The sequence below is a fragment of the Passer domesticus genome, chromosome 8 (genome assembly GCF_036417665.1).
Source record: "Passer domesticus isolate bPasDom1 chromosome 8, bPasDom1.hap1, whole genome shotgun sequence".
NCBI lineage: Eukaryota > Metazoa > Chordata > Aves > Passeriformes > Passeridae > Passer > Passer domesticus.
This window is the reverse complement of record NC_087481.1, coordinates 50,376,038-50,401,440: the sequence shown is the minus strand read 5'-3', so window position 1 is coordinate 50,401,440 and position 25,403 is coordinate 50,376,038. Positions and strand designations below refer to the sequence as shown.

At 40.7% G+C, this 25,403-nt stretch overlaps 2 protein-coding genes across 2 annotated transcripts in view; one reads left to right on the top strand and one right to left on the bottom strand.

The window, feature by feature from the left end:
- The window catches only part of NRAP (nebulin related anchoring protein), a 46,114-nt gene extending 31,641 nt beyond the window's left edge, over nt 1-14,473 (top strand). The window contains exons 29-42 of the mRNA XM_064431346.1: nt 288-401; nt 1,760-1,957; nt 3,344-3,448; nt 4,469-4,567; nt 5,395-5,499; nt 5,867-5,974; nt 7,541-7,852; nt 8,657-8,761; nt 9,427-9,525; nt 9,644-9,748; nt 11,266-11,373; nt 12,030-12,341; nt 12,578-12,730; nt 13,905-14,473. Of these exons, the coding sequence (XP_064287416.1) occupies nt 288-401; nt 1,760-1,957; nt 3,344-3,448; nt 4,469-4,567; nt 5,395-5,499; nt 5,867-5,974; nt 7,541-7,852; nt 8,657-8,761; nt 9,427-9,525; nt 9,644-9,748; nt 11,266-11,373; nt 12,030-12,341; nt 12,578-12,730; nt 13,905-14,006 (2,025 nt within the window). The 3' untranslated portion in view covers nt 14,007-14,473. The remainder of the gene's footprint in view (nt 1-287; nt 402-1,759; nt 1,958-3,343; nt 3,449-4,468; nt 4,568-5,394; nt 5,500-5,866; nt 5,975-7,540; nt 7,853-8,656; nt 8,762-9,426; nt 9,526-9,643; nt 9,749-11,265; nt 11,374-12,029; nt 12,342-12,577; nt 12,731-13,904) is intronic.
- HABP2 (hyaluronan binding protein 2) lies at nt 13,444-25,092 on the bottom strand. The gene is made up of 14 exons (XM_064429343.1): nt 25,023-25,092; nt 24,370-24,576; nt 23,642-23,767; nt 22,445-22,552; nt 21,910-22,026; nt 21,465-21,584; nt 20,669-20,840; nt 20,150-20,238; nt 19,793-20,024; nt 18,756-18,901; nt 18,283-18,417; nt 16,643-16,788; nt 15,567-15,767; nt 13,444-13,964 (listed from the first exon to the last, which is right to left on the bottom strand). The coding sequence occupies exons 1-13, from the start codon at nt 25,090-25,092 to the stop codon at nt 15,591-15,593; spliced, it is 1,845 nt and encodes a 614-aa protein (XP_064285413.1). The 3' UTR covers nt 13,444-13,964; nt 15,567-15,590.
- Between the last annotated feature and the right edge of the window lie 311 nt (nt 25,093-25,403).

Genomic DNA, 25,403 nt, shown 5'->3' with positions numbered 1-25,403 from the left:
CCACAGTGAGGTGTTGTTGGCAAATAAGCAAAGGCAGCTTTGTGAAAGCAAAGCTGAGCATTTTACCTGCTGCAGTGCCTGCACAGTCACAGGGATTGCAGTTGGGTGAGGTCTTCCTAGAACCCACTAAATCTTCATCCAGATTTATTATCATATTGAATATTGTCAGAATTGACTATCTTATGAAAGCCCTTTAGTTCAGGTTTTAACAGCTGGACTAATACTTCTCTTTATTCCCATCTGCATTCTCTTCACTCCTATCCACATTTCTCTTCCTTTCTCTTTAGCACAAATATAAGGAGGCCTTTCAGAAAATGAAAGGGCAGATGGCTGGGTCATGTGGCCTGGATGGTGACATTCGTATTGCTCATTCAGTCCGTGCAACAGCTCTGCAGAGTGATGTAAGTACAAGGAAGGAGATGGGGGCATTCTTGAATTGGTTTCCTAGCTGGGAGTAGTTCCTCAAGGAAGATGCACTTAGCTGTGGACTAGCTGTGGAACAGCCTACTTGTTTTAAACTAAAGGCTTTCTGTCCAACTTTTTAGATATATTAATATAATTGTGATATTCTTCCCATTCTTCTACATTATTTACAGTAATGTTCATTTGGCAGTAAAAGAAGCCTGTGTTCTACCACATTCCTCTGCTTCATACCACTGCTGCCTACCACAGAATATTTTACTCTTTGAAAACATCACTCAGAGGCACTAATTGAGAATTAGCACTGGTCTTTGTACAGAAGTAAATGAAATTAGGTATTCAGTGTTGATTTTCAATTTGTTGTTTTTCTGAAAGACGGAAGGATGAATGAATTTATGGAATTTCAAGTTGGACTTTTTTGTTTGGGGAATGGTTCCTACCTGGTCTTGACATGTGCTAAGAATGACATCATTTGTTGTTTGCTTATAAGAATTTTAACTCTTCAGTGCATTTTGAAGACTGTGGCTTCCAGAAAACAGTGAAATATATGGGATTGTGTTCATTGTTCTCAGAAGTGCTGGTCTTGTAGTGATGGCAGGCTTAGACAAACAGCTAGAAAGTGTCTGAAGAATTCATCCATCTGCCAGGTTACTCTGAGTCATCTGATGACCACCAATAGCTCTGGATGTTCATTATCCTGATGAACAGCCTGAACATCTCAAATTTGCATAATCTGATTGGGAAATGTTATGGGGAAAAAAGTTCTTTGAAGATTTCAGCACCTTTCTTCTCTTGGACAGAGACAAGAAGTGAAAGAAAACAACCCAGCACTAAATATTAGTCTAGAATTATGAAACTGAACTGGCCAAAACAAATATTTTGACCTGAGGGTTTTTTCTAATTCTAATATAAATAAGGCTGCTTGCATGTTTTTCTCAGGCAGTAGCTGCCTCTTTTTGTGGCACTTTGTAAAAATGCAGTAAATTAGGACTTTTCTTGCCAGTATGCTTAATTTTATAGATTCAATGTATCAAGTTTTAACAAAAAATGAATATAGATGCAGAATATAAAAATGAATATTTCTATAATGAAATATAGAATGTCATTTTAATTTAATATAATATAGATGGCTACTTTTTGATGAAGTATAGGCTGCCACATATTTTAATTACAATTATTGATCTTTCACAGTATGGTTAAACAAGTTAGGGAACATGTTTTAAAAAAGAATAATTTATACTGCAAAATGGAAGAAATATGGGGAATGTCTCTTATGATCAAAACCTGAATTTTAATTACTTTGCCGTGATACCTATGTGATCCCTTTATCATTTGACAGGTGAAATACAAACAAGGTTTTGAGGACACCAAGTCCAACTTCCACCTGCCTCTGGACATGATGCACTTGGTGCATGCCAGGAGGGCCCAGTCTCTGGTCAGCGAGCAGGAGTACAGGCAGCTGCTCCACCAGTACACGGCTCTGGCTGACGACGCCAGGCTGCGCTGCGCCCTGAACGCACACAGGCTGCAGAGTGAGGTGACTGCACAGTGTCCCAGGGAGGTTTCCCTGCTGGTTCTGGTGCAAGACAGTTCTGCTGCAGCTGGTGGCAGCTGGCAGCATGTGTTTGAGCAGAGCTGAGGGATGAACAATGGCTGCTCCCCTTTGATTATGTATAGGAATTAGACATTTATCTTACCACACGGTGGAACAATGTGTGTGATCACACTACATCTAAAGTCTAGTAATCTTTAATGATTGGGTAGAGAAGGTTTTGCAAGTGAGGATGATTGGACAGTTGGTAAAAATACCCTTTTTTAGGTCTTTCTAACAATGCAAACCCTTTATCAACTGGTATTTACAACTTGCTTTGGATCTGGGTGAAATTTCATGTGTACTTTCACAAGAAAGACTGGATTTGTGAGACACTTACAAGCTCTGGCCCAAGACACATCCACTGAAATTCTAAGGATGAGCTTAACTCCCTACATAGCCTTGAGTAAAATTAACGAAATAATGCCTTACAAATCTGTAGGCAGAGCCTTAAGCAAAGAGCTTTTCATAGATGGCATTGCCCCTGCAGACAATGCAGGGGGGCTTTATCTTAAAAACATACCTGGCCACAAAATACTTTTATATATCACCTTAACACTTTCAGCCAACAGACTTAGAGATGACAGACTGTGTCCAAACAAGTGTAACATCAGATGCCAGTTGTGTTGCCCTAATTTAGGTGAAATACACTTAATCAGAGATTCTAAGGCAGGTTTCCATCCATCCTACTCCTCATCCTACTCTTTATGAAATAATATTGTTGTAGTGTATTTATCAGGAACCTACTGGTAACTTTTGAAAAATTAATATTTACAGGAAGTCACTGCTAGGTTTGGTGATCTGGAAAATATTTCAATGATGTGTATGCAGTGGTTCATTGCTATTTTTCCTTAGTGATCCTTGCTTATATTATGACCATTCAGAACTGTTAAAAATCAAGGCTAGTTTGTCTGCAGTTTCTCTTACTTAAAAGAGAAAGAAAAAAACATATTTTCTTATGTTTTTATAAACTGGTCTTATTTTATGTATATTTATAAATCAATAATATCTACCTGTGATTTATGTATTATATATGAAGAAAATCCACGTACCTAAAAAAGGTTTTTTCAAGGTTACAAATGGAAGACAGAATTTGAAGCAGCATTTGGTGTTCATGGGGCTCAGTCGTCCTCAGGATCCTGCATCTGTGCTGTAGATCTGTCAGGGCTGTATTCACATAGACACATTCATAAACACAAGATCTTAGGGCAATGTGTACCAACTCTCTGTGGTAGATACTAAATTGAATGGAGTTATTGCATATTTTTGGGTGAATAAATATAGGGCATCTCAAATGCAAACTCATAATTACTTCTGCTTGGTTTTCCTCAGAATTTATATCGGTCTGACATGAACTTTATGCGAGGCGTTGGATGTATTACCCCAGGGGCCCTGGAGATTGAAGGAAAGAAGAAAGCTTCTGAACTCATCAGCGAGGTAACAAAAGAGGGTTTTGATTTCTCCACTATGAACAAGAGTTTGCCAGATGTCTTTCTATTAGACTGGGCTGGCAAAGTGACTCCTGGATAATACCAGACTCCCTCCCCTTGCGTTTGATCATTCCACTCGTGTCCTAACTGCAGATGGTTGGATCTGATGGGGTTTTAGGCTTTGCAAACTTTGCTAACTTATTTTGCAAGTCTTTTCTCCCCTGTTTCAGACCCAGGAGGTATTTATGTTACTTATTTAGGAATTTAAATGGGCTTTTTCAACTAAAAATAAAGCTGTGCCTATCTGTAATAAGTACCTTGTACTATTTCTCCAAAATTAGAATGAACTGTGCATTGCCCAGAATATTACAGGGTCCTCATCTCTACTCCTGTTTTACAATCAGTCTGTTTTTCACCTGCTGCTTTTGTGTGCTGCTGTTTTTCTCCTTCTGTAACTGGACTTTCATTTCATTGGTCATGTTCTTTTCGTACAGTCTCTCATAGTTTCAAATCCTGCGTCTTTTGCCTGTATTCATATAGATGTGAAATGAGGAAAAGTAGAAGTTGTGTTCTGTGGAACAAGTGCCTGCCTCCAGTGATCTTGCAGTTGTTTTGTTAACAATTCTGACATCAGGCCAGAGGCCAGGTGGAACCTTTTTTCCTCACAGAAATATCCAGTGGGTTTGTGCAGCTCCTTCTCTCTCTGGACTGGATTGCCTTTGCTGTAATTTCACTACCCTGGGTTAATGACACCAAGGGATGAAATAATCTCGTTACTCTTTTCAGCATATTTGGCACGGCAGCACTTTTCTTTCATGTCTTAGTCCTTATTTACTTTTCATTTTCCCTATGAAACTTGAATGCACCTAACTCAGAATAGCAAAAGGTAAATTAGTCTAAGGATCAATAGACAAACTAGAGTTTTAAGCACAAGAAGCAGTGGAATTCCATTAGAATTGGAAAAAAATCCCTTATCTGACAAGGCAATTTACTTATTCTGCTCATTTCTCTTTGTGTGTGAACTCAGAGTAAATATCGTCAGCAGCCACATTCCTTCAAGTACACATCGGTGACAGACTCTCCTGGCCTCCATCATGCAAAATTCAGCAATATGATTGCTAATGAGGTAGGCTCTCCTAACGTGAATCAGAAAATATGCTTTTCAAAATGCAGCAAGCTGGGGATGGAGAACTGGGAAAGAGACAACCCTGTTCTGAAAGCAAAATGCATCAAAAAAAGAGAAAGCATCACTGATTTGAGCTTTTTCACAGTTAGGTCACTTTTTTTTTTCCCCCCAAGCATTTAATACCATTTTCGCTTCAATCTCTTTCAAAAAGCTGTAGTAGTATCATCCAAATAGTATCCAAACAACAGAGTTCCATTATCAAGTTTTTTGCATGAAACAGAGACTCAAAAATCAGGACGGTGGGGTGTTCTAGAGGGAGCTCATTTGCATAAATGATCCACTTTTGAGGGCTTTTCAAAGAGCCTTTTCTTTTTTTAGAAAAGAATCACTCTTCTAAATTCTGAAAGAAACAAGGCAAAACCTATAGAAAAATTATCAAAATAATATATAATAACTTGAAGAAAAAATTCAAGCTAGAAAATATCCCAAGAAATACTTGCCTTTTTATTTCACATACATTCATGATGCCCTTGACATTCTTAGGTCTACTTTTGCCTCGCTGGGAATGTAACATTGCAAGACTGATAATGTAGTGACTTGGGATCATCATATATTTATAAAAATCAGTGTAAATGTCCTTTATACCTGGCAAAAGCCCCACATCTTTATGCCCAGAAAGAAACTTTGCAATTGCAATGATATCCTCAGCTATTTTCAATGATGGCTGACTACAGTTGTCACAATCATTAACAACTTAAGTACTGCTGTTGTATTATTGAAACAAGAGAGAAAATTAATTTCTGCTGTCTCTTTGATCTCTTTCCTAGCGCCTGTACAAAGCAGCAGGAGAGGACAGTCGGCATCACTACACACCAACACTAGGTCTGCCAGAGTTTACTCGGGCTAGAATAAATGCAGCCAACCTCAGTGATGTAAGAATTTGTTCTGTATTTCTTACAACTTATTTCAGATGCAGGATGAATTGTGCAGTGGCAAGGAAGATGAATAAATAGAGGAAATTTGAGATCTATTCTATTTATGCTTTCCCTGATTTGATTATAATCAAATTATATCTTCATTAGCATATACACAGTTGTGAGTAAATTAAATCTACATAAAGAACGAGACATGTTTTGTCTGAGTTAGTAGGATTTCCCAAAGATAACTTAAAAAAAAAATCCTTTGATTATAAAGAATGAGACTGTAACACAGAATAACAAATGAAAGATGGTTCCTTTGTTTGTTCCTTTGTGCATTTAAAAGTAAAGCAGCAGTCTACATGTGCCTTTCCTACTTTAGGCAAAATACAGAGAATCTTGGCATAATCTACGTGCTCAAGGCTACAAGCTGACAATGGAAGCACTCCCGTTCCAGACTGCCAGGGCCTCCAGAGAAATTGCCAGTGATGTGAGTTGAATGATTCAACCTCCCTTCTTGCCTAATTTCTGTTAACTTCATGTAAAACAATGTCTAAAGCAGATTTTACTGAATTAAAGCAACTCCATAACCATGTGAGACAAGTGTGAGACAGAATATATTACTTATGAATGAGATTCTTTGTGTGAATTAGGGAAAAAAAGAAGAGGAAGAATTGCTGCTAATCGGGAACCAAGCCAGGTTAAACATCTTCCAGTGGGAAATAGCAAATGAATTAAAGTATTTGCAAACAGAAAGAGGATTCTGCTCTTTTTCAGGCAATTAGCTCCTCATGTTATAAAGTGTCCAGTAACTCTGTCTGCTCTGTGTTGAGCTGACTTTTGGAAGTATTTAGTATTTCCAAATTGAAATGAAATCAGAAAAAGCTTTCTTTGAATCTCCAAAAATCAGAAGTTCCCTACCTGGTTAGGAAGAAAAATCAGTGAAAATTACTGTAAATATGTATCCCTGTAACTTCTAAAACAGAAGAAACAAGTCATCTTATCCTTATAAATATTCTATCATTGGATTGCTATATGCAAAACACTCAGACATGATAGTATCCATTTCTCAGAAAGCCTAAGTCCATCCTTCCTTCACAAGATATTTAATAAATACTAGAAAGATGGAAAAAGTCTTCATTTTGTGTAGTACTTAGTTGCATACTTTATCTCTAATGTGATAAAATATGAATATGTTGCACGTGTTTGTTTAATGAAGCAACCATTTCTAGTTGTAATTTATAATATATACTTAACCATATTTTGCAGAGTGCTTTTGGTTACAGCTTCAGATCTGCTCTAGAGGGTACAAGTCCATAATAGAATTACATCCACTTACAGCAGATCTGAATTTGGCCCTTCATCTTGGAAGCACTTTATAAACATTAGATGCTGTAATTTAATCCCCACAACTCTCTTGTGTGGTAGATAAGTGTTATTATCCCATTTCAACTACATTATGAACTCTTCAGGGCCCAGGCCTTCCCTTTAAAGTTCTAAGCACCCTGTTGATGCTGTATAAATAAGCATTATCATCATCATCACTATTTCACAGAGAGGATAAATGCAAGATCACAGGGAGAGTCATAGTCCCAGCTAAGATGAGAATGAGGGGTTGCTGGTTCTTATTCTTTCCAGGAAAACTGAATTTACTCTTTAAAATAGCTGGGTGGCATTTGCAAATCTGAAGGCTACAGAGTGCATGGTGTTTTGCTTTTGTATAGATTTCTTTTTCTTCTGTCTTTTGTTTGTTTCTCTCACATTCTCATTCCCTATTCTGATAGGGATAGAATTCTTAGAGAGATAATAAAAGTGCATTATTTGAGGTTAAACATGATCAATGTTTTGGGCATATTCAGAAAATGCAACTTTAATGTTGCAGCTCCTGTGGTATTTAAATTTGAGAGCAATGAGATATTCAAACAAGTGTTTTCTACTGCTACATACCTTGACTGGTTTTACAGAAAACATAGGTGTTTTAGTAATTTAAGTTATTTGGAATAGCTGGTCTAAGTTTGGCACATTTTCACTTTTACCCTTTTTCTAAAATTTTTAGTACCAATATAAACACAATTTTGTGATGGAGAGAGGAAAATGCATTGGTGCCAGAAGCGTTCTGGATGATGCCAGGTTGCTGCACTGCTTGCATGCTGCCAAATTACAGAGTGAGCAAGAGTATAAGAAGGGATCCCAAGACGTGTGGTCTCAATTTCATCTGCCCATGGACATGGTCAATCTTGTCCATGCCAGGAAAGCCCAAGCCTTGGCGAGTGATCAAGATTACAGGAAGAGACTCCATGAATTTACAGCACTCCCGGAAGACATGAAGATGAAGTGGGCCAAAAGAGCCCACATGCTGCAGAGTGAGGTAAAATCTTTCTTTTGGACCCTGCCAACCTCAGTAGGTAGCTGTACCAGTAGCTCAGGCTACTCCTGAGCCTGCCCAGAGAGGGACAGGATAGGATGTGAGGGAGAAACTCAGCGCTTGGCTCCTGCCTTTAGAGCCCCGAGTCGGGGTCCAGATAAATAGTGATGATGGTTTTGCCTGATACCCTCACTGCCTAGCAGAGTAATGTACAGCACACATGAGTTAGTTGATTGTCATGTCCTTTGTACATATAGGGGAGAACAAAAATGAAAATTGGATAATCGGATTAAAGTCACACAGTGAGACACCATGACTCTGAAGTGAAGTCAGGATTATTGGGATTGTGGGCACTTTTCTGACTTTCATTTTTTATTGGGTCTGCCTGATTTTCTTTAATAGATTAGGAGCTAAAAGCAGGCCTTTAATGTGAGTAAAGAATATGTCCTCCTAGAAATGGGGTTAACGAGGAACCATGAACCAGATAAAATAATTAGTATTCCTGACTTGTACTCACCTCATAAAATTATTTCAAAAGAGGTTCTTTTACGCCCAGTACAAACAGGTTATTACTTACTGCTTTGAGTCATACTAATTCACTCGTGGGGCCTTCTCTTGTAACTTGCATATGATACATTATTTAATTCCTGGTGGAATGAACAAATGCAAACAGTTTGGCTTTACGATCTGATATGTGCATGGCAAATGAAAAACCTCAAAATGTGAATATGAACCAGGGAGTTTTTTTAAAAAACCTTAATAGCTGTGGATACAAAACTGATAGTTAACGATTTTCATTTTTAACAGCATCGCTATAAATCAGACCTGAACTTCATGAAAGGAGTTGGTTGGATGGCTCTGAGATCTCCGCAGATAGAAAGTGTAAAGAAGGCTGGAGAGCTCATCAGTGAGGTAACTGATAAATCTTTCATGGGATAGCAAGTCTGTAGGAATTGTTTACCATCAAGGCTCCTCGTTACATGACACTTACGAATGTAGCTTATCATTTCCTTTTGATGTGGGAGCCTGTTTATACAAGGTGTAAGTTACCAAGAAGCAGTATGGGAGACACAAGTCCACTGTGTGACACCTGCTGAATATTTTCCATTCCAAATGAAACACAAGAGTATAAGCAAAACATGTAGCAATAAATAAATGCAGGAAACTCCGTTATGAAATTCTAAGCAGGTGGTTATGGAAGTTGTGTAGAAAGATACAGCACTGACAACCACAATGAAGGGGCATTTGCCTGCTCAGTATCATGCATTAATGGAGAAAAATTATGAGCTGTCAAAAGTGTGGTGTTCAAAAGCTTTTTGCATGACAATTTTAGTGGGAAGTCTTTTGTGCACACACACACATAGACACACTCACAAAAAAGTTGTGTGCCTGATACAAAGGCATCCCGAGTCCCTAGCTGAAAGAGCAACTGGGACTAAACAGAACAGCGGCTTCAGGAAAGTGTCTTTTATGTTTTACCCCAGTTATCACACTCCTGGAATTGTCATATATCATTAACAGAAACATCTCCTGTTTTTTTCCCTTTGTTTGTTTTTGTTGCCTCCTGCCCCTTTCAGACAAAGTACCGTCAGAAGCCAGAAAGTCTGAAGTTCACTGCGGTGGCTGACTCTCCGAGTTTGATTCATGCCAAAAACAGCTACCTCCAGTGCAATGATGTAGGTTTCAATCTAATATATAAGTGACCTTAACTTTTGTTGTACCACGATGCATAAAAGAATTGATCTTGACATTGCTTCCAGTATCACCTGCACTCAATGACTTTTGTCCCCGCAGAGGCTGTACAAGGCTGGAGGTTCTGAAGACAGGCACAGGTACACCCTGCCTCCTGATCATCCGGATTTCATCCGAGCCCGCCGGAATGCACTCTACATCAGTGATGTAAGTGAACCTTCTCCTTTGGGCAGCTGACTTGGTAAATTTGTAGGGAATAAAAACTGTCCTGTATGTAGAAGCCAAGTTCTCTGAGCCTGACCAGAGCTAAAAGAAGCCAGAGGCAGTGAAAAGCCAACATGTTTCTAGGTTTGGGCTGGAAGAATCGGGTAAAGTCTGCTAATTTTCCTTTTCAGCATTCATTTAATTTTTGAGGGCACTAAGCTATTATTAAGGATTTCAAACCTTCATTGTAGATATGATTAGTTACAAATTAAAATCTTTTTGGTTTTGTTTAGGTGAGGGAGAAGGGAGAATCCTCTTTCCTAAACTATATATTCTACCTTTCTGAAGCTGCAACACTGTGTTGAAATGATCCCTTAGGCATAGTTGTCATCAATCTGGATGTAACTGAATCAGTGAGTGGAATTAGTTTAAAGAGAATTTGTTTCCACATTATCTCATAGAGAGGAACTCAGTCTGTTCCTAGTGTCCTGTTCCCTGACTAAATAGCTGTTGTCTTTACCTGTAGGGTCAGAATGACCTTAGTTTGCTAGGAGCTTTGAGATAGGTAAAAGAAACAAGTAGAAATTACAATTTTGAAACAATAGAGGAAAATGTAAAAAGACAAATATTATGTGCAAGGATTGCACACAAATGAAAGGTCATCCCTATTATCAGGGTGTACAGTGATGCTTACATTGCTTCTGCCCTGGCTGTCTTGCAGGATTTCTGGCATCTAAATTTACTTTCAAATTTATTACCACCTAGCACTACAGTCACCAGTGAAACAGAAGATTGTCTTAAAATGTGGAGTGGATTTTGTGCTCCTTTTCATACGGTCACAAACCACAGGAGGGGTGAATCAAAGACTTACAGAAAGCAAATGAATAAAATCAGAAGGGGACAGCTGAAAGTGTCAGCTAAGATACCATGTCTGTGTAGTAGGACCTGCAGACTGGAAGCTATTTTAAGAAAGCTACTAATGGAAGAAGAACCAAATCTAGAGCAACTTCTCTTCAGGATGTAAATGTGATTCACATCCTCAAAGTCACATTAGAACCGGCTGTTATTCCACATGAGTTAATGAAGCCACATGTGGCTGGGGATAGAGATGAGGATCATTTGAAAAGCTTGAAATAACTGGTATTGAAATTAGGATGCCAGGAAACCCAAGACACTGTGAGTGGATGCATCAAAAGAGAGAATAAGGGCAATATCAATGCAATATTGATGTGACTGATGCATCACAGTTTCTAATAGAAATTAAATCACATCAAAAACAACCACATTCAAGTACAAAAGGAAACCCTGGTGGCACTTTTCAGATGAGGCATTTTATCATTATGGTGAATAGAAAAGAAGTTGAAGTGCTATAGAACTGGATCAAAACCTTGGAGATAGTACTGATGACTCTTGATACAAATAAGCCCAGTAGGATAAAACATTTATTATTGCAGTTATGGGACTGCATTTAAGAAACTGCAGGGGGAAATGACTTTTTTGTTCTTTTCTTTTCAACACAGAAATTGTATAAAACATCTTGGGAACAGACAAGGGCATCTGGCTATGATTTTAGGATTGACGCCATCCCATTCCAGACAGCAAAGGCTTCAAGAGAGATTGCTAGTGATGTAAGAACTGTTCTGTTTCAAACACTTCCCAACCCTCTTCCCAAGCTACCCCATCCTATAAAAATGGGTGAAGTCTGACATGACTGTTCTGGTATGGAAAATTGGTGATCCAATGAAACAAAGTGCTGGTTAAGTGCAAAAATTTCCAGCTAAATTCTAGCATTAATAGTGTCCAACTCCAAGCTGTTCTTATGTGCCAAGAGCTTTTCTTGGGAAGAAGGCATACTATGATTTAATAAAATAATATAGATACTAGGCTATGAATAGTTAAAACATAGTCTAGGATAAAGTGGGTTATCTTTGAACACAGAAGACCACAGCTGGCAAGAAAGCTAAAGATGGAGGAGCTTCATTGGTTGAGCTCTGTATTGTGTGTACCCAAGAGTGCAACAGTAGGAGGATCTCTGATTACTTTTGAGAGATGAGCATTTTGGGCCCCCTAAGTCTTTCCACTCCTTTAAAAATGAGCACAAAAGTAATTCTTCTAAAGTGTCTTGTTAGATTAGGAGATGTGGTTTGATATCAAACAAACCCTCGGTCTTTGTGCACTACAGGAAACATGATTGATAGCCAGGGGAGGATAAGTTATTTCATAACAGAATTTGAAGGTAATTTGAATGTGAAAATGAGATTTTTTTTCTCTGTACTTCCTGCAGTACAAATACAGAGAAACCTTCCTGAGAGACAGAGGCCAGCAGATTGGATTCCTCAGTGCAAATGATGATCCCAAAATCAGACATGTCCTCAGAGTGGGGAAACTCCAGAGCGACCTCCAGTACAGGAGTGATTATGCCCTAAACATGGCACAGTTCCAGAGTCAGCTCAACCAGCCAGGATTCCTCCATGCCAAGAGAAGCCAGCAGCTTGCAAGCAATCTTAACTACAGGCAGCCCTTGCACCAATACACTTGTGACCCTGAGCAGCTAAATGTGAAACACGCAAAGCAGGCCTACAAGCTGCAGAGTGATGTAAGTGTGGCTGAGTGACATGGTCCTTCCCTGGGCTGGGGGCTCTCTGTCCTTTGCAAACCTCACCTGCCAACAAAATCCCTTGAAAGAACCACAGTCTGCTTGTTAAAAATGAATAATTTTTTTATTGTTGACTCTGCTGCTCCTTTATATGCTCTCTGTTGAATACCCAGGGTGTGTGATTTGGTTAGAGCTCAATAAAATAATACATCCTGGTGCATGTTTCATTCTCTCAGATAAAATACAAGTCTGACTTGAACTGGCTCAGAGGCATTGGCTGGACTCCCCCAGGCTCTCACAAAGTTGAGATGGCAAGAAGAGCTGCTGAGCTGGCATACCTTCGGGAAATGGGATTGCTGCAGCCTTCCACTCAGTACAGACCTGGAGCTGTAAGTAGAGCAAACCATCCTTCTCACAAATCCCAGCAGCTCTGCTCCTTACCTGCACACATCCTGTCTAACAGTTCTGAATGCTCCCTGGAGTCTACAGTTCTCCCTGTTGTCTGAACAGGATATGTGAAGAAGCTTTGTGCCTTAGTGTACGTCTTAATTTGAAGGAGCCATTGAAGGGAATTCAGCAGTGTCATGTCAAGAATGTGTTTTCCCCAATGTGTGGATGATGGCAGATCTCCAAGTGTCCTAGTACCTCTGAGGAAAGCAGAAGCAGAGGTAGAAGGGACTCCCCATGCAACTCCCATTCTCTTTTCCTAATTTCATCAGGGACCATGAGTTGCCATGTAATTCCATGTTGCCATGTGATCTCCCCATGCAGCCGTATTGACAGGCTGAGTGTAGGCTCCTGACAGATAATATGTGCTGTGGGAGGCTTTGTGCAGAGGGGCAATGCTCCAGCCTCCTCTGCCTCTGTCCAGCTCAAGGTGAAAGATATTACAAGCAGGGATCTTCCAAGCTTTCCTTCTGTCACAGGGATGACTCCCAGCCTGCAGTGTCCTAGCACAAGAGAGCAGAAATCCACACAGGAACCTCATAGCTCTTACAATTAGGAACCATTCAGCTACAAAAAAAAAGAGAAGCACTGCACTTCAAATACTTTGATCATTTAATTGTTAACTTTGGTAAGAAGTCAAACAATAATCCAGACCAAGAGAAACAGTACATATCCATGATTTGCATTCCCATCTGAAAAGTTACTCAGGAAATAAGTGAAAACTATGGTTGAGTAAAGGAGGCAGTGGGAACTACAGGCAATGTCTTCATAAGTCAAAGGTGTGATAATGACTTGATGGTCCCAGGGAAACCCACAGGCGTGCAATCCATGTGAAACTCAGGTCTTTGCTGGTTTGCTTTTTATTTCAAAGTAGAAACTAGGACTTGAGCACATGTAGTCCTTTGGTGTGTGAGGTATCTAACTTACATGAACAGGTCCATTTTTGGCACTTCTCCACAGCAGAAATTCGCTCCCTGCAGAACAGTGATTTAGATTTTCCTCATTTTTTTGCCAGTTCTGTAATTTTGAATGTGAAAATGTTGTTATAAAATAATAGTTAAAACCTTCCAATATCCACTGGCTGGTTTCATATTTTTTTGGGGTGTGATTTTACAGGACCAGTTGGAGACAGAAGGATCTCAGCAAGTTGGAGTCAATCCTGATGCTTCAGAAATTCTGCAAGTCAAGAGAAGGCATATGCAGCTTTATCAGAAGTAAAGAGAAACATGACATAACATAAATAGATTTTCATCTTGTTCTGCAAATCCTGTAGCTTTTCCAGTTTTTTGGAAAACACAATAGATGGCTTTTAAGAAATTTTGTTTTAAAAGGCAATCAAAACATTGCAATTTATAACTGATCATTTTATTTTTGTGTGGATACTTTGTGATTTATCACTGAATTTATTACAGATTCTGCTATTTATTTAAAGCTGTAAATGAAATTAGTACTAGATGACTGGCAGGCTCAGCTTTGTACCATGGATGGTAGAATATGAAATAATTTATAATGAATAAATCAGGCGACTCTTATTCCATGTTTGTAATTTTTTGAGGTTTTTATGTTCCTGGAATATTGGCACCATTGACCTAAGAGAGTACAAAAGCACAATTCAGGTGGTTAAAGAGATGAACGAGTCAAAGGCCTGTGGGAGAAAATTTATCAATGACTTGCCAAAGGCAGGTCTTCTAGCACACATCAGGGAATCTGTTCTAGACTATTAGGATGTATTCAGGTCACAATCAGTTCTTCAGTTTTTTTCAAACCTTCCAAAGTAAAAAATCAGAATTACCCTTTGCAGTAGGGGTAGCTATTGACAGATTAGGTAGCTGCTTAGAGAAGGTTGTAAACCCTGGAATTCAAGTGAGAGTGACATTACTATTTTAAGAAATTGACTCTTCACAAACAAGCCTATTCTTTATGTCCCGATTTAATACCAATCCCTTGTTTTTCAAATTTCTGTGCAGAATCATTGGGCAAGAGTTACACAATTTGACAGGTACATCTTATGAGAACTCTCAAATTATCCAATAGCTCTGGACAGATTTTTTTAATAGCTTTAGTACTACTAGCTCTCACTGGTTAAGTACATATAAACCCTTGTAGATCTGGAGCATGACATGTAATTATTCTCTAGTCAGGAATAAAGTGGATAATTCTAGTACTGAAAGTTTGTTTTGTTTTTCAATCTGAAATGCATCACTAATGAAATTTGCAGTTATTTACTTACAAAAGTGCTTTTAAAAATAATTGTCCTGCCTGATCCTCTCTCCTCAGGAAGTTCAAGGCTGCAATCTGGCAAACTCAGCCACATGGTTAATCTTATGTGTGTGAAAAATGGTACTGGCTTTAAGAGCACACACCAATAGCTTTGAGGTGTCAGGGTCCAACGAGTGCAGAAAAAACACACCTTAGACAGGAGCATGAGGGGAAGAGGAAAAGTCATCTGAGCTGCTGCTCATCTGGCAGTAGCTGAGATGGGAGAGTTTTCATGGCTTGAAAAGCAGATCAAGAAACATGATACCAGGGCCTTTGATTTGTTTGGGGAAGAAATGGAGTAGCTTCACTTTCTGATCTGTTTAGCTAAAAAATGTGGGCTTATTGCAAAGCCCACAGCAGGAAAACTGTTGCTGACATTCTAGCTAACACTCTTAAGGCTATTTTCACGATGATGATGAAGGATGTCCCATGTAGGCCATGAGAAAATATCAGCAATATTTTTCATCAAAGATGAGGCATTTAGGGAATGAATAAACCCAGTAAAACTCTCAGTCTTACCTTTTGTCATTCCAAAGCTCTCTCCTACTGACGTGACCTTGATGAGGACTGAATTACATCATTAATCCAACTGATGAATTTTGTCACCTGGGTATAAACTCCTGGCTTGTTTTTTAACCCACATCCCTCACCCCAGCTCACAAGGCCGTATACGTAGTAGGAGCCATTTTCTGCACAAGTCAGTGGGCCTCCAGAATCTCCCTGAGGAAGGAAAGCACACATGTTCAAATCATGAAGCAATATAGTAACCAGAATCAGAAAGTTTCTCTCTCATCACAAGACTTTGAAGCTGTAATGATGTTTTTTTCCTAACAGATGTACCATCAGATGCTGCTTAGTCCCTAAGAGGACTTGCAGTTCTGTGGCCAGATCAAGTGATACCAGACTTTTTGGATGTAAGTTTTCTTTCTTTTTCCGGTCTGTGACATAAATCTGACAAGGTCACATGAAATTTCCCAGGTGTGAAAGTACCAGGAATTCAGAGCCTGGACTCAGAAAGATAAAGATGTGATCCCTGGCATTATGAAAAATTAAGCTGTCTCACACACCTCAAAATAGCCTTATTCTGAGTTGCTTACTTGCTTTTTTTTTTTTGTTTTATTTCTGATTGCTACTGCAAAATATGCTTTACAGTGGTAATTTGCACCTTAGGAAGTGTTGTGCAAATGGTTTCCTACCTTTCAATGGTATAAGTATGAGCTTGTTTCACATTTTTGTTAGCTGTAATGGAAAGAAACATCAATACCGACTCCTTGCAAGTCTTAGCTCTGATAGTGAAAATCAAATTAGAATTGGCAGTCAAGGTAGAGGCCATAACAAAACTGAGGGGAAAAAAAGAGCAAGTTTTCAGGTTATTATGGCAAACTGCCTCAGAAGTCTCTTGATTCCACAGATCTGCCTGTAGGTGACAGTGGCAATATAAACACTAAGGATGTACAGCTCAAAGTGTACTTCGTGTAGAGTGTTGAAATACACTGATGTGACAACAGGTACATATGCAGCACATTGCCAAAGTTCTGCACAGCCTGACTCTTTACACAAAAAATTAGTGTTCAAATACAGAAAAAGCAACAGACCTGACAAGAATCGATTCCGGGTTTCCGAAGATTTCCTGCACAAAACATGCTATCATCCAGTTTGTCATTATGTATTTTGGGTTCATTGCATTTCCTCTGTGAAATCAGCTTGACGTTGGCATCTAATAGCTGATGGGATGCGTCACCTATGGGATATGCACCAAAAAAATGGAGTCACTTTCTTCTCATTCCTGTCATAATTTGTCTTTTATTCAAAATACAAGCTTGCTTGGCAAACAAATGGGATGGGGGATGATGCATGTGCTAGACTGGGAAGAAAGAACTATCTGGCTGAAATGATAAGTTTCCAATGAGCTGGAGCCTGAAGTTTCACTCAGGACAGAGTTGTTGTCTAAATGAAAGTTAAGTCAGGTATTCAGAATTTGGTTCTAATCAGCTCTCTCTGTGTAATCTCTGCTTTTCCAAGGTGCTGGTTTTCTGCAGCTCCCAGAGGTCCCCATGGGACTTTGAACTGCTCAGCACTTCTCATACTGCTACTATTAGATGCTTTAACATGCAAGCTAATGAAACAGATGAAAACTGAAAATCATACAATATTTAAGGGCAATGATTAATTACAGTGAATCTAAAGACATAACTTGACATCTAAAGGCAATAGCCTTAGTTTCAAAGTACTACATCTGTAGATAATTAAAGGTGGTTTATAAGTTTGGTTCTGCTTGAGTTTCAGGAAATATTCCATTTCTGCAGTGATTTCCTGAAATGCTAATAATAGCTCTGCTCAAAGAAGGAGCCATTTAGTTTGAACACGTACAGGGTACTTGATATTCTTTGTTGGGGGGAAAAAACCCATAAAATCCCCCTTACCCTTTTTAAGAGAGACTTTATTTGGAACTTTAAAAAAAATGTCCATTAAATTCTGTTGGTGCATTCTGATCAAATGAACATACTTGTCTCTTGTGGACTTCAATGGGAATTATATGAAGGGAGAATTCAGTCCCATGGATTGTATCTGGCTGTATCAGCCACTAAGCACTAGGACCACCTACTGCAGCCTCAGTGACAGGTTTTCCTTCTGCTGCTTCACAGCAACATATCAATCAGAACATGGGAAAATGCATTTTTCAGAAAATTGCCATTATCTTTTTTTAAGCATAATAATTTCTCCCCTTAGGATTTACCGTGGGCAAGAAAGGTTTTTGGATAGAGCTAGTTGAAGAAAAGCTTAGGAATTTTTTTTTATTTTTCAGTACATCTGAAGGTCCAGATGCTGTTTCCAAAAAGCTTTATCTGACCCAATGGGCTGGAAAACCATGTGAAAATTCCTGTCTTTCTTGGTGCTGTCTTGAAACACACAAGCTATACCATAGCCTCTCTTGATACTTTCTTGCTTCTGCAGCTGGCTTCAGATGAAACCACGACATGGAGAGTCGGATGGCAGGCTAAAAAATGCATCAGGCATCTTATCAGAACTCTGACAGGTTTGATTGATTTAGCAGTTGGAGATTTCTGCTAATGAGTAATTTGCATGGCATGGTTTAGCTAACTTTATTTTTGAATTCCATGTCTTGGTTTCACCAGTGTCTAGGTCCTCATTTTTGCTGAAAGTAGCAGCAAACTTTGCCACTGGAGTGGCAAGGACCTAGACACCCACCAAAACCCCGTTAGCCCACAGGTACCTGTCTCTGTGTCACCCCATCCAGAAATGAAGCAGGAAGTCCCAGCAGGAAGGAAGAAGTCTGGGAGACATGCTATTTTCACATGCTTTGTTTCCACTGCACAGTAACCGCCAACAGGCTGCAGTTTAAGTAGTGCTGGAGAGGAGATAAACAATAACAAAAATATTTTGATCTAATTTTGAACCCTAACTATTGTTAGCAGTTGTTAGCATGCCAAGCTGCATAAACCCAACATCCCTTTTGCCCCCCTGTGCTGGACCTGTTCCCCTTGTTTGGCTCCTCCTGAGCAGTGACCTCTGCCTGCCCGTCACAATTTACATCCCAAGATTCAAAAGGGTCTAGATCACAATCTGGCCTGATTATTTCCAGAGCATAGTATCAATGAGAATTTTACATTGATTTTAGTGGGAGAGAGGCACTTCAAACAACAAAGGTTGGAGGTGAGCCAGGTGAGTATCAAATAAAGGATTTACCGATATCATTGTATAGGGCATGACCCGTCTCCTCTCTGTATTTGCCATGTAAAATTATTTGCACTGCATCAAATATTTGCTCATGATCCTCTTTCTTCTTGAGGTTTTGCTTGCCAAGGGCTACTTGGATCTTTGTTTCTACATCTCTGAGGGAAAAAAAAAAAAAGTCATTCATATACAGACATTTTTTATCAGTGGTGGTGTAAACCTGCACTTTTAGTAACAAGAAGTCAAGATATTTCTTCCAGCTGTAAAGCTTGGCCACAAGATTTCGTAAAATCATTGTAGGAAGGCTTAGATAGGAAAGCAGTGGTGTTGGATAATGCATGTTTCTCTTGTTGCAATCATGAAATAAAGTGATTTAAAGCTGCATGTACATGATTTTCTTTGCGTTTTAGGGCAGAGTAGCAGTGTGCACACAGTCTATTACTGTGGCAGTGATGACAAAGGGCAGCTCATGTAGCCATGGCAGTAGAGTTCCTTGCCATTGTCTGAGCATATTTAAAATTACGTGTTGAAATTATTTCCAGCATGTAATTTAGCTGTTTGGTGGTAAAAGGGTGGTGGTTTCCAACTGATTCAATACAAATGTTGGAGGAAATGTAATCTTCTAAGCTAGCTGACAGAGAAAAAAATTAGAGCTAAGTGCATATTTTGATTGTTTTGAAGAACTTAATTCTGATGTAATAGGTGATGTTGCTTATGGCATCCCAATATCCCCTGAGGTTTGCATAGAGTTCTTCTTCTGCACATTGCAATATCTTCCTCCTTGCTTTCCTCCTTTTTTCCTCTCACACAACTTTGGCTCATTTTGTTTGAGTGGGGCCTAAGTTTATTATTTCAGTAAGCACCATTTTCAAGTATATAAACATTTTTATGTATGTGTTCTTTTTTTTTTCTGTCCACATATATGTTTTCCTTTCAATTTGACTCCCAGCAATCATTTTGATTGCAAGTAATTTGGATACCAAGCTGCCTTTACTAACCATCCTGATTTTTGTACATTTATCTACCCTAATGATAGGACATGCACCTACTCAAGGCAGTGTGCAGCAGTAAGAACCCAGCATGATTTAATTAGCACTCCACCACAGAAATGTTTATTCCCATCTGGAGTGGGTCTCTGCAGAGATGCCATCCAGGGATGTTTTCCAGGTGTAGCCTTGGATCCACCATAGATCTTCTTGAGTGTCCTACGAACTTCTGGTTGTCCACATGTTTGGAATATTTCAGGGGGGTCTGTAGGGGGTTCTGTTGGGGTCTCTTCAGCTGCATTGGAAGAGACAGCAAATGTATAGTTCAGAGTTAATATCAGACTAGAAGAGTTAAGCAGTAGGGAGTCACATGTTGCTCTAGACCACCTACGTGCTGCCAAATCGCTTCTAATTCTTTACCTGAGCAGGGTGAAACATCACAATATTCCCAATCCACTTCATTATTTTTCCTGATGTAGCACCAGGGTTTTTCATCCTCATCAGGATTCCTGAAGGGAACAGTTGAGAGAATCAGCCAGTGGGAATGGGCAAATCTCCATGAAACTAGTGAAGGAGCTGAGGAATCTTAGGGAGAAGAAGCTTCATGTTCCCATATGGGAGATGAACAAAGATAATATTTCATAAGATTGACAAAGAAGATGCCTGAGCGAGGCATATAATACTGCCACATTACTATTCCTTTACCTATCTTAGCCATAAGAAAAATGTGAGACTCATTCAAAACAAAGAGGGCAGCTTCTGAAAGCCTCATATCAGCATGGTTAGAGAAGGTATCTCTAACATTCTGGTGTTTCATGGGCAGGCAGTGTCTAAAAAGATGTGAGGTCTTAACACCATCAGTTTCTCAAATTCATGAGCAGTTTGTCCTCAAGGATCTCTTTGATATAGACCTCTACAACTGCTTCTTCAAAATATTACCTGCAGAAGTTGTGTTCACCAATGCCATGTGAGTCAGCATCCTCCATAAAGGCATTAAAAGGATGGTCCAAGAGATGGTGGGAATTCCAGTGCAGGCAGGTCCTGCCATTTTCTGCTTGGTTTACTCTACCTCTATAAGTAGAGGAGTCATCTTCATAACAATCATGTGGTCCTGTCGAAAGACAGTGCTCTTATGAAAATAACTTTTGTGTTGCTCTTTGCTCAAAGTTGTTCCTTTTCCTTCCCTTCATTGTCCTACATTCATTTTATGGAGGATCAGAAGTACCTACTGGGCCAAGAAAATTTGTTCCTTATTGTACACAGGCCAGAAATTAGAATAATGTCCCAACATCTGTCCATCTTCTACCTTGATTGACTTCAAATATCACCCATCAGAAGCAGTCCCCTCAGCCTGGGGAGTCACAGGCAACAGGGCAGGCATCTTCACTACATCAGATTTTGAATGTTTAAGGAAATCACGACATTTCTTCCTTTTGTGACGTGTAGCCTCTGAGGACCTCTGGACCTCACTTACTATGTACCAGTGGGACCTTGCCAAAGCACACTTAGAAAACACCAAGATGGGAGCAGTTTCAAGCCCTTTTGCCAGCAGTAGCCTCTTCCTCTGACCTTCTCTCCAAGGTCCCCAGTGCCCTGGTGTAGTCAGGCTCTTGGAGCAGTGACAGGAAGTCACCAGAGGATGCACAGGAATAGCATCAGACAGTCTGGCTGCAGAAGGAAGCCAGCCCCTGCCTTTCTGGAGGTTCACCCCTCCCCCTGAGGGGCTGTGACATACCGATCTCACAGAATCTCCCTCTGAAAGGTTCAGGGCACTTGCAGGTGAATTTTGATCTGTATCTGTTCCGTATGCAGGTGCCTCCATTTCTGCAAGGGTTTGGGCTGCACTGTTTGGATGCTGTCAATGTGGAAAACACAGAAGAGCCTTGTCAATGTGCTGAACACTACACAGCCACTCACATGCCCACTGGAAACTGGGGAGAGCTCCCACTCAGCCTATTGGCTTTGAGTTCTCATGAAATCTTATAAAACACATATCTGGGGGTTTTACCAGTGACTGAACCACCACCCTGCAAATCAAGCATAACTCATCACTGGCCAGGCCCATGGATGGGAGCTGCAGCATTACTAGGGCAAGATCACCCTCTGCAGTGGGTGATTTCCCACTGCAGGCTGGCCATGGTGCTCTCCCCACCACAATTTTTGCCCAGCTGAGTGCTCACCACGCTGGCAGGAGGGTCTCTTGTAGGGAGGCTTGCAGCTGCACTTAAAATAGGGTGGGGTTAATGTAACCAGGCAGTCACCAAAGTGGCAGTTCTTCTCCAGACACATGTCCTCCACTGTGGAAAACACACATAAAGTACATCATCAGCATTTGTGTGTGTAAAAGAGCTGTGCCCTTGCAGGGATCGTGGGAAGATGCCTTCCCTTGACGCTCCAAGGAAGCTTTCATTTGGAAGATATGGACTTGGGGTCACTTCTTGTTCTCAGCATCTGCAGCAAAAAATCTGTGGTACCAATGAGCAGCTCCCCACTGCCCACCTTACAGGGCATAGAGGAGCACTCTCTGCTCTCCTGAAGTTTATTTCATTGGATGCTCTTTAGACAGACTTTGGCCTGGATGAGGTCCTAAGAACTATGGACATGACTGCTGTGGGCTGTCAGAACACGCAGCTCAGCAAACAGCAGGCTTATAAAGTTGCAACAACAGTATTATGTGCCAAAATAAGGAGGGTAGATTAGCAAAAGAGCCATTACCTTTTTCACATGTAGTCCCACCGTATGGTTCAGGGCAGTGACAGGTGAAGTCACTTCCTTTTGTTTCACACGTACCACCATTCTTGCAGGGGCTGGAGGAGCATGAGTCTGCAGAGAAAAGGATGGAAACCTTTCAGCATCTCAACCTTCATCACCTGCTTTTTCTTCTTGCATTTTTTGTGGTTGCAGGAGTCTGTCTTTCTGGGTACAGCATCCTGTGTAACAAGTGCTATGCCTGTGCATCAGCTCAGCACCCACAGGAGTGGTATGAGTTGCTGCAGAATTTATTCCAAGCTGCAGTGGCTCATAGCTTTGGGTCTGGAGATCCTCTACTCCCTTTGCCCTATTACAGAGTTGTAATGGGGCAAGTCCCTTCCTTTGATCAGAGATAGATTTGTCTCTGTGGCATTGCCTCTGGCTGTCTCCCTTCATGCCGAGTCTGGAGTGATGTGGATTTGGCAATGTCCTGTTTGGAACATAGAATTAAATCTCCCCTGGAAAAGCCATCCACCACCATTAGACTCTACCATACCCCTTGGTGGCTCTTGCTTAAAGGGAGCTGGCACCTGCTGAAAGTCACTTCTGTGCTGCTCCTTACACTGTGCTCAACATCTCCACTGCAGTCCAGGCTGCCAGGAGCAATTGGTATTAGAGACAGCCCAAAGTCAGCTCTGCTGCTTTGCACCAGGGGATAACTTGGAGAGTGTTACAGGCAACTTCCCTGCCTCTCCTTCTGAGTCCCCTGAGCAATCTCTAGGATCCTTTCCTGTTCTCCTGAAGTTTGGCAAAACAAAAAATGAAAAGGAAATAAAACCCCTGCAACTGATAAAAAAGAAAAAGAAAAAAAAAAGAAACCTGCTCTACATTTGGTTCCTAGCATAAATACAGAACATATATCCCATGAAAACAGCAATTACATCTTACAGTGTCTATAGACAAATAAGCCTGTGCTTTTTTGTAGTAGCAATCAGAAATGTTCTGCATGATCAGAATCCATCCTGTGAAACCTGGAGATAAAACACAGGAATCTTACAAGAGAAATACAAAGAAGAACACTGCAAACGATTCTCCTAACTCATCCCTTTGATGCAGGCATTTCGAGAGCAGGCTGGCAGCCAGGCCTGCCACATTCATGCTTCAAGCACAAGGCTGGGATTTTACCCCTTCCTTGCCTTCCTGCCCACCCCTGACAGGTACCTTCCATGTAGAAGATGTCACGTAAAGATGTCTCCATCCAGCTAAATTCTTCTGAGAGCTCCTGCAGGAGGCTGGTATCCTGTTTTGCTTCTGTATAATAGTAGTTCTCATAGTCATCAGTCTCATCTGCAGCGAGGAGTGAGAAAAGAGTGAAACAACAAAGGAATTAAAACTGGAAGGAGACAAGTTGTTAAAGAAGTTATTTCTGAGATGGACAGTACTTTTTCCTTTCAAGCTGATTTGGGATGTCAGTGGGTTTAGAGACCATCTTGAGAACCAAAGATGCTGTTCGCCTCTTCCTTGGCATAGGCAGAGTTCACCCAGTGCTCAGCATGGCCACCCTGAGCACAGCTGGCCCCAGTGTTGCCCTCGACGATGCTCCTGGAGGCCACAGAGGCTCTGGCTGCCCAGCTGGCTCCTCTGGTGACAGCCAGGATGCCCCAGAGGGGATGCAGGCCAGGGCTCTCCAGGCAAAGGCATAAGGAGTGTGGTACCACAACCAGGGTAGGTGATGAGGCTGTAGCAGTGCAAAAAGAGATTAGGGTTCATATAAGGAGAAGGGATTTTCTTTGTCCAGCTGCTTTGTTGAGCATCACCACTGCTGCTGCAGAATGAGGCAGGGCCCTCCCCAGCACAGGGGCCCTGCTGTGTGCGGGGACACAGAGTCCCATCCCGAGAGCGACCAGGGGAACAGAGCCATCCACCTGCACGACTCTGTGGCTTCTCACCCACAAAGCAGCCTTCGAGCAGCAACGCCTGGCACTGCAGACACGTTCTGGGCAGCCCATCCCTGCCTGTGCCCGCTCGCGGCCTACGGGAGCCGCAGCCCTCATGGAGCCTGTGGGCAGCGGGGCTCTGCCAGCCACGCAGGGCGTGTTTGGTTAAAGGGGACTGGAGGCTCCTTGCACAGGTACAGCTCACGCCAGGGGAAGCCACTCCAGTGTTTCAAAGACTAGCTATGGTAATGAGCAAAGCTAAGCTGCGTACAGAGATATTTTAAAAAGCTCTCCCCTAGGGCCGGACCGATGGCCCCATGGATAATGCTCTGCCTTGAACTGATTATCGACTGCATTATCTTAGTTTTCTCTCCTCATTCATTCACTTGCAGCCTTTATCTTTATTCTTTCTTTGCTTCTGAAAAAAAGAAAGAAATTCCACGTTTGTACAATGGGTGTTTTATATTTCATATTAAAATAGAACCTTCTTTTTTTCTTCCTTTTTTTTCCTACATGCCAACTCTCGTTTCTCACCAAAAAAAAAAAAAAAAAAAAAAAAAAAAAAAAAAAAAAAAAGAAGAGGAAAGTTTCACCTCATTTATTGCTATGTCAAGTCAAGACTCCTTTTCCTCAGCTCATTATTTCCACAGGAGCTGAGTCTCTACTATGTGCAAGTGTTGCAGAAGTGTACGCCTTGCTGAGGAACAGAAGGATCTCGCTGAAAGATAAGGACATTGTCTACACTGAAAAAAATTAAAATTAATGTGATGTAGTTAAGGAAGAAAAACAAAAAAGAAGTTTTGCCTGAAATGCAGCCTCCAAGTTCACTTTGTTGGAGAGGAGATTTTGCAAATGACTTGAGGTTGAGGGAACTGTCTGAAGTAGTCTGATTTTGTATCCCCTGTTTATTTTCAGAATCTTAGAGGGGCATGCTGGCTTTTATTCCACAGATGCTGTCTGAAGGATGGGGTATCCTTTTTTTTATGGAAAAATATACCTGCTTAAAGTTATGAAGGATGAACAGGGGAGCGATGGTTGCTAAAGGC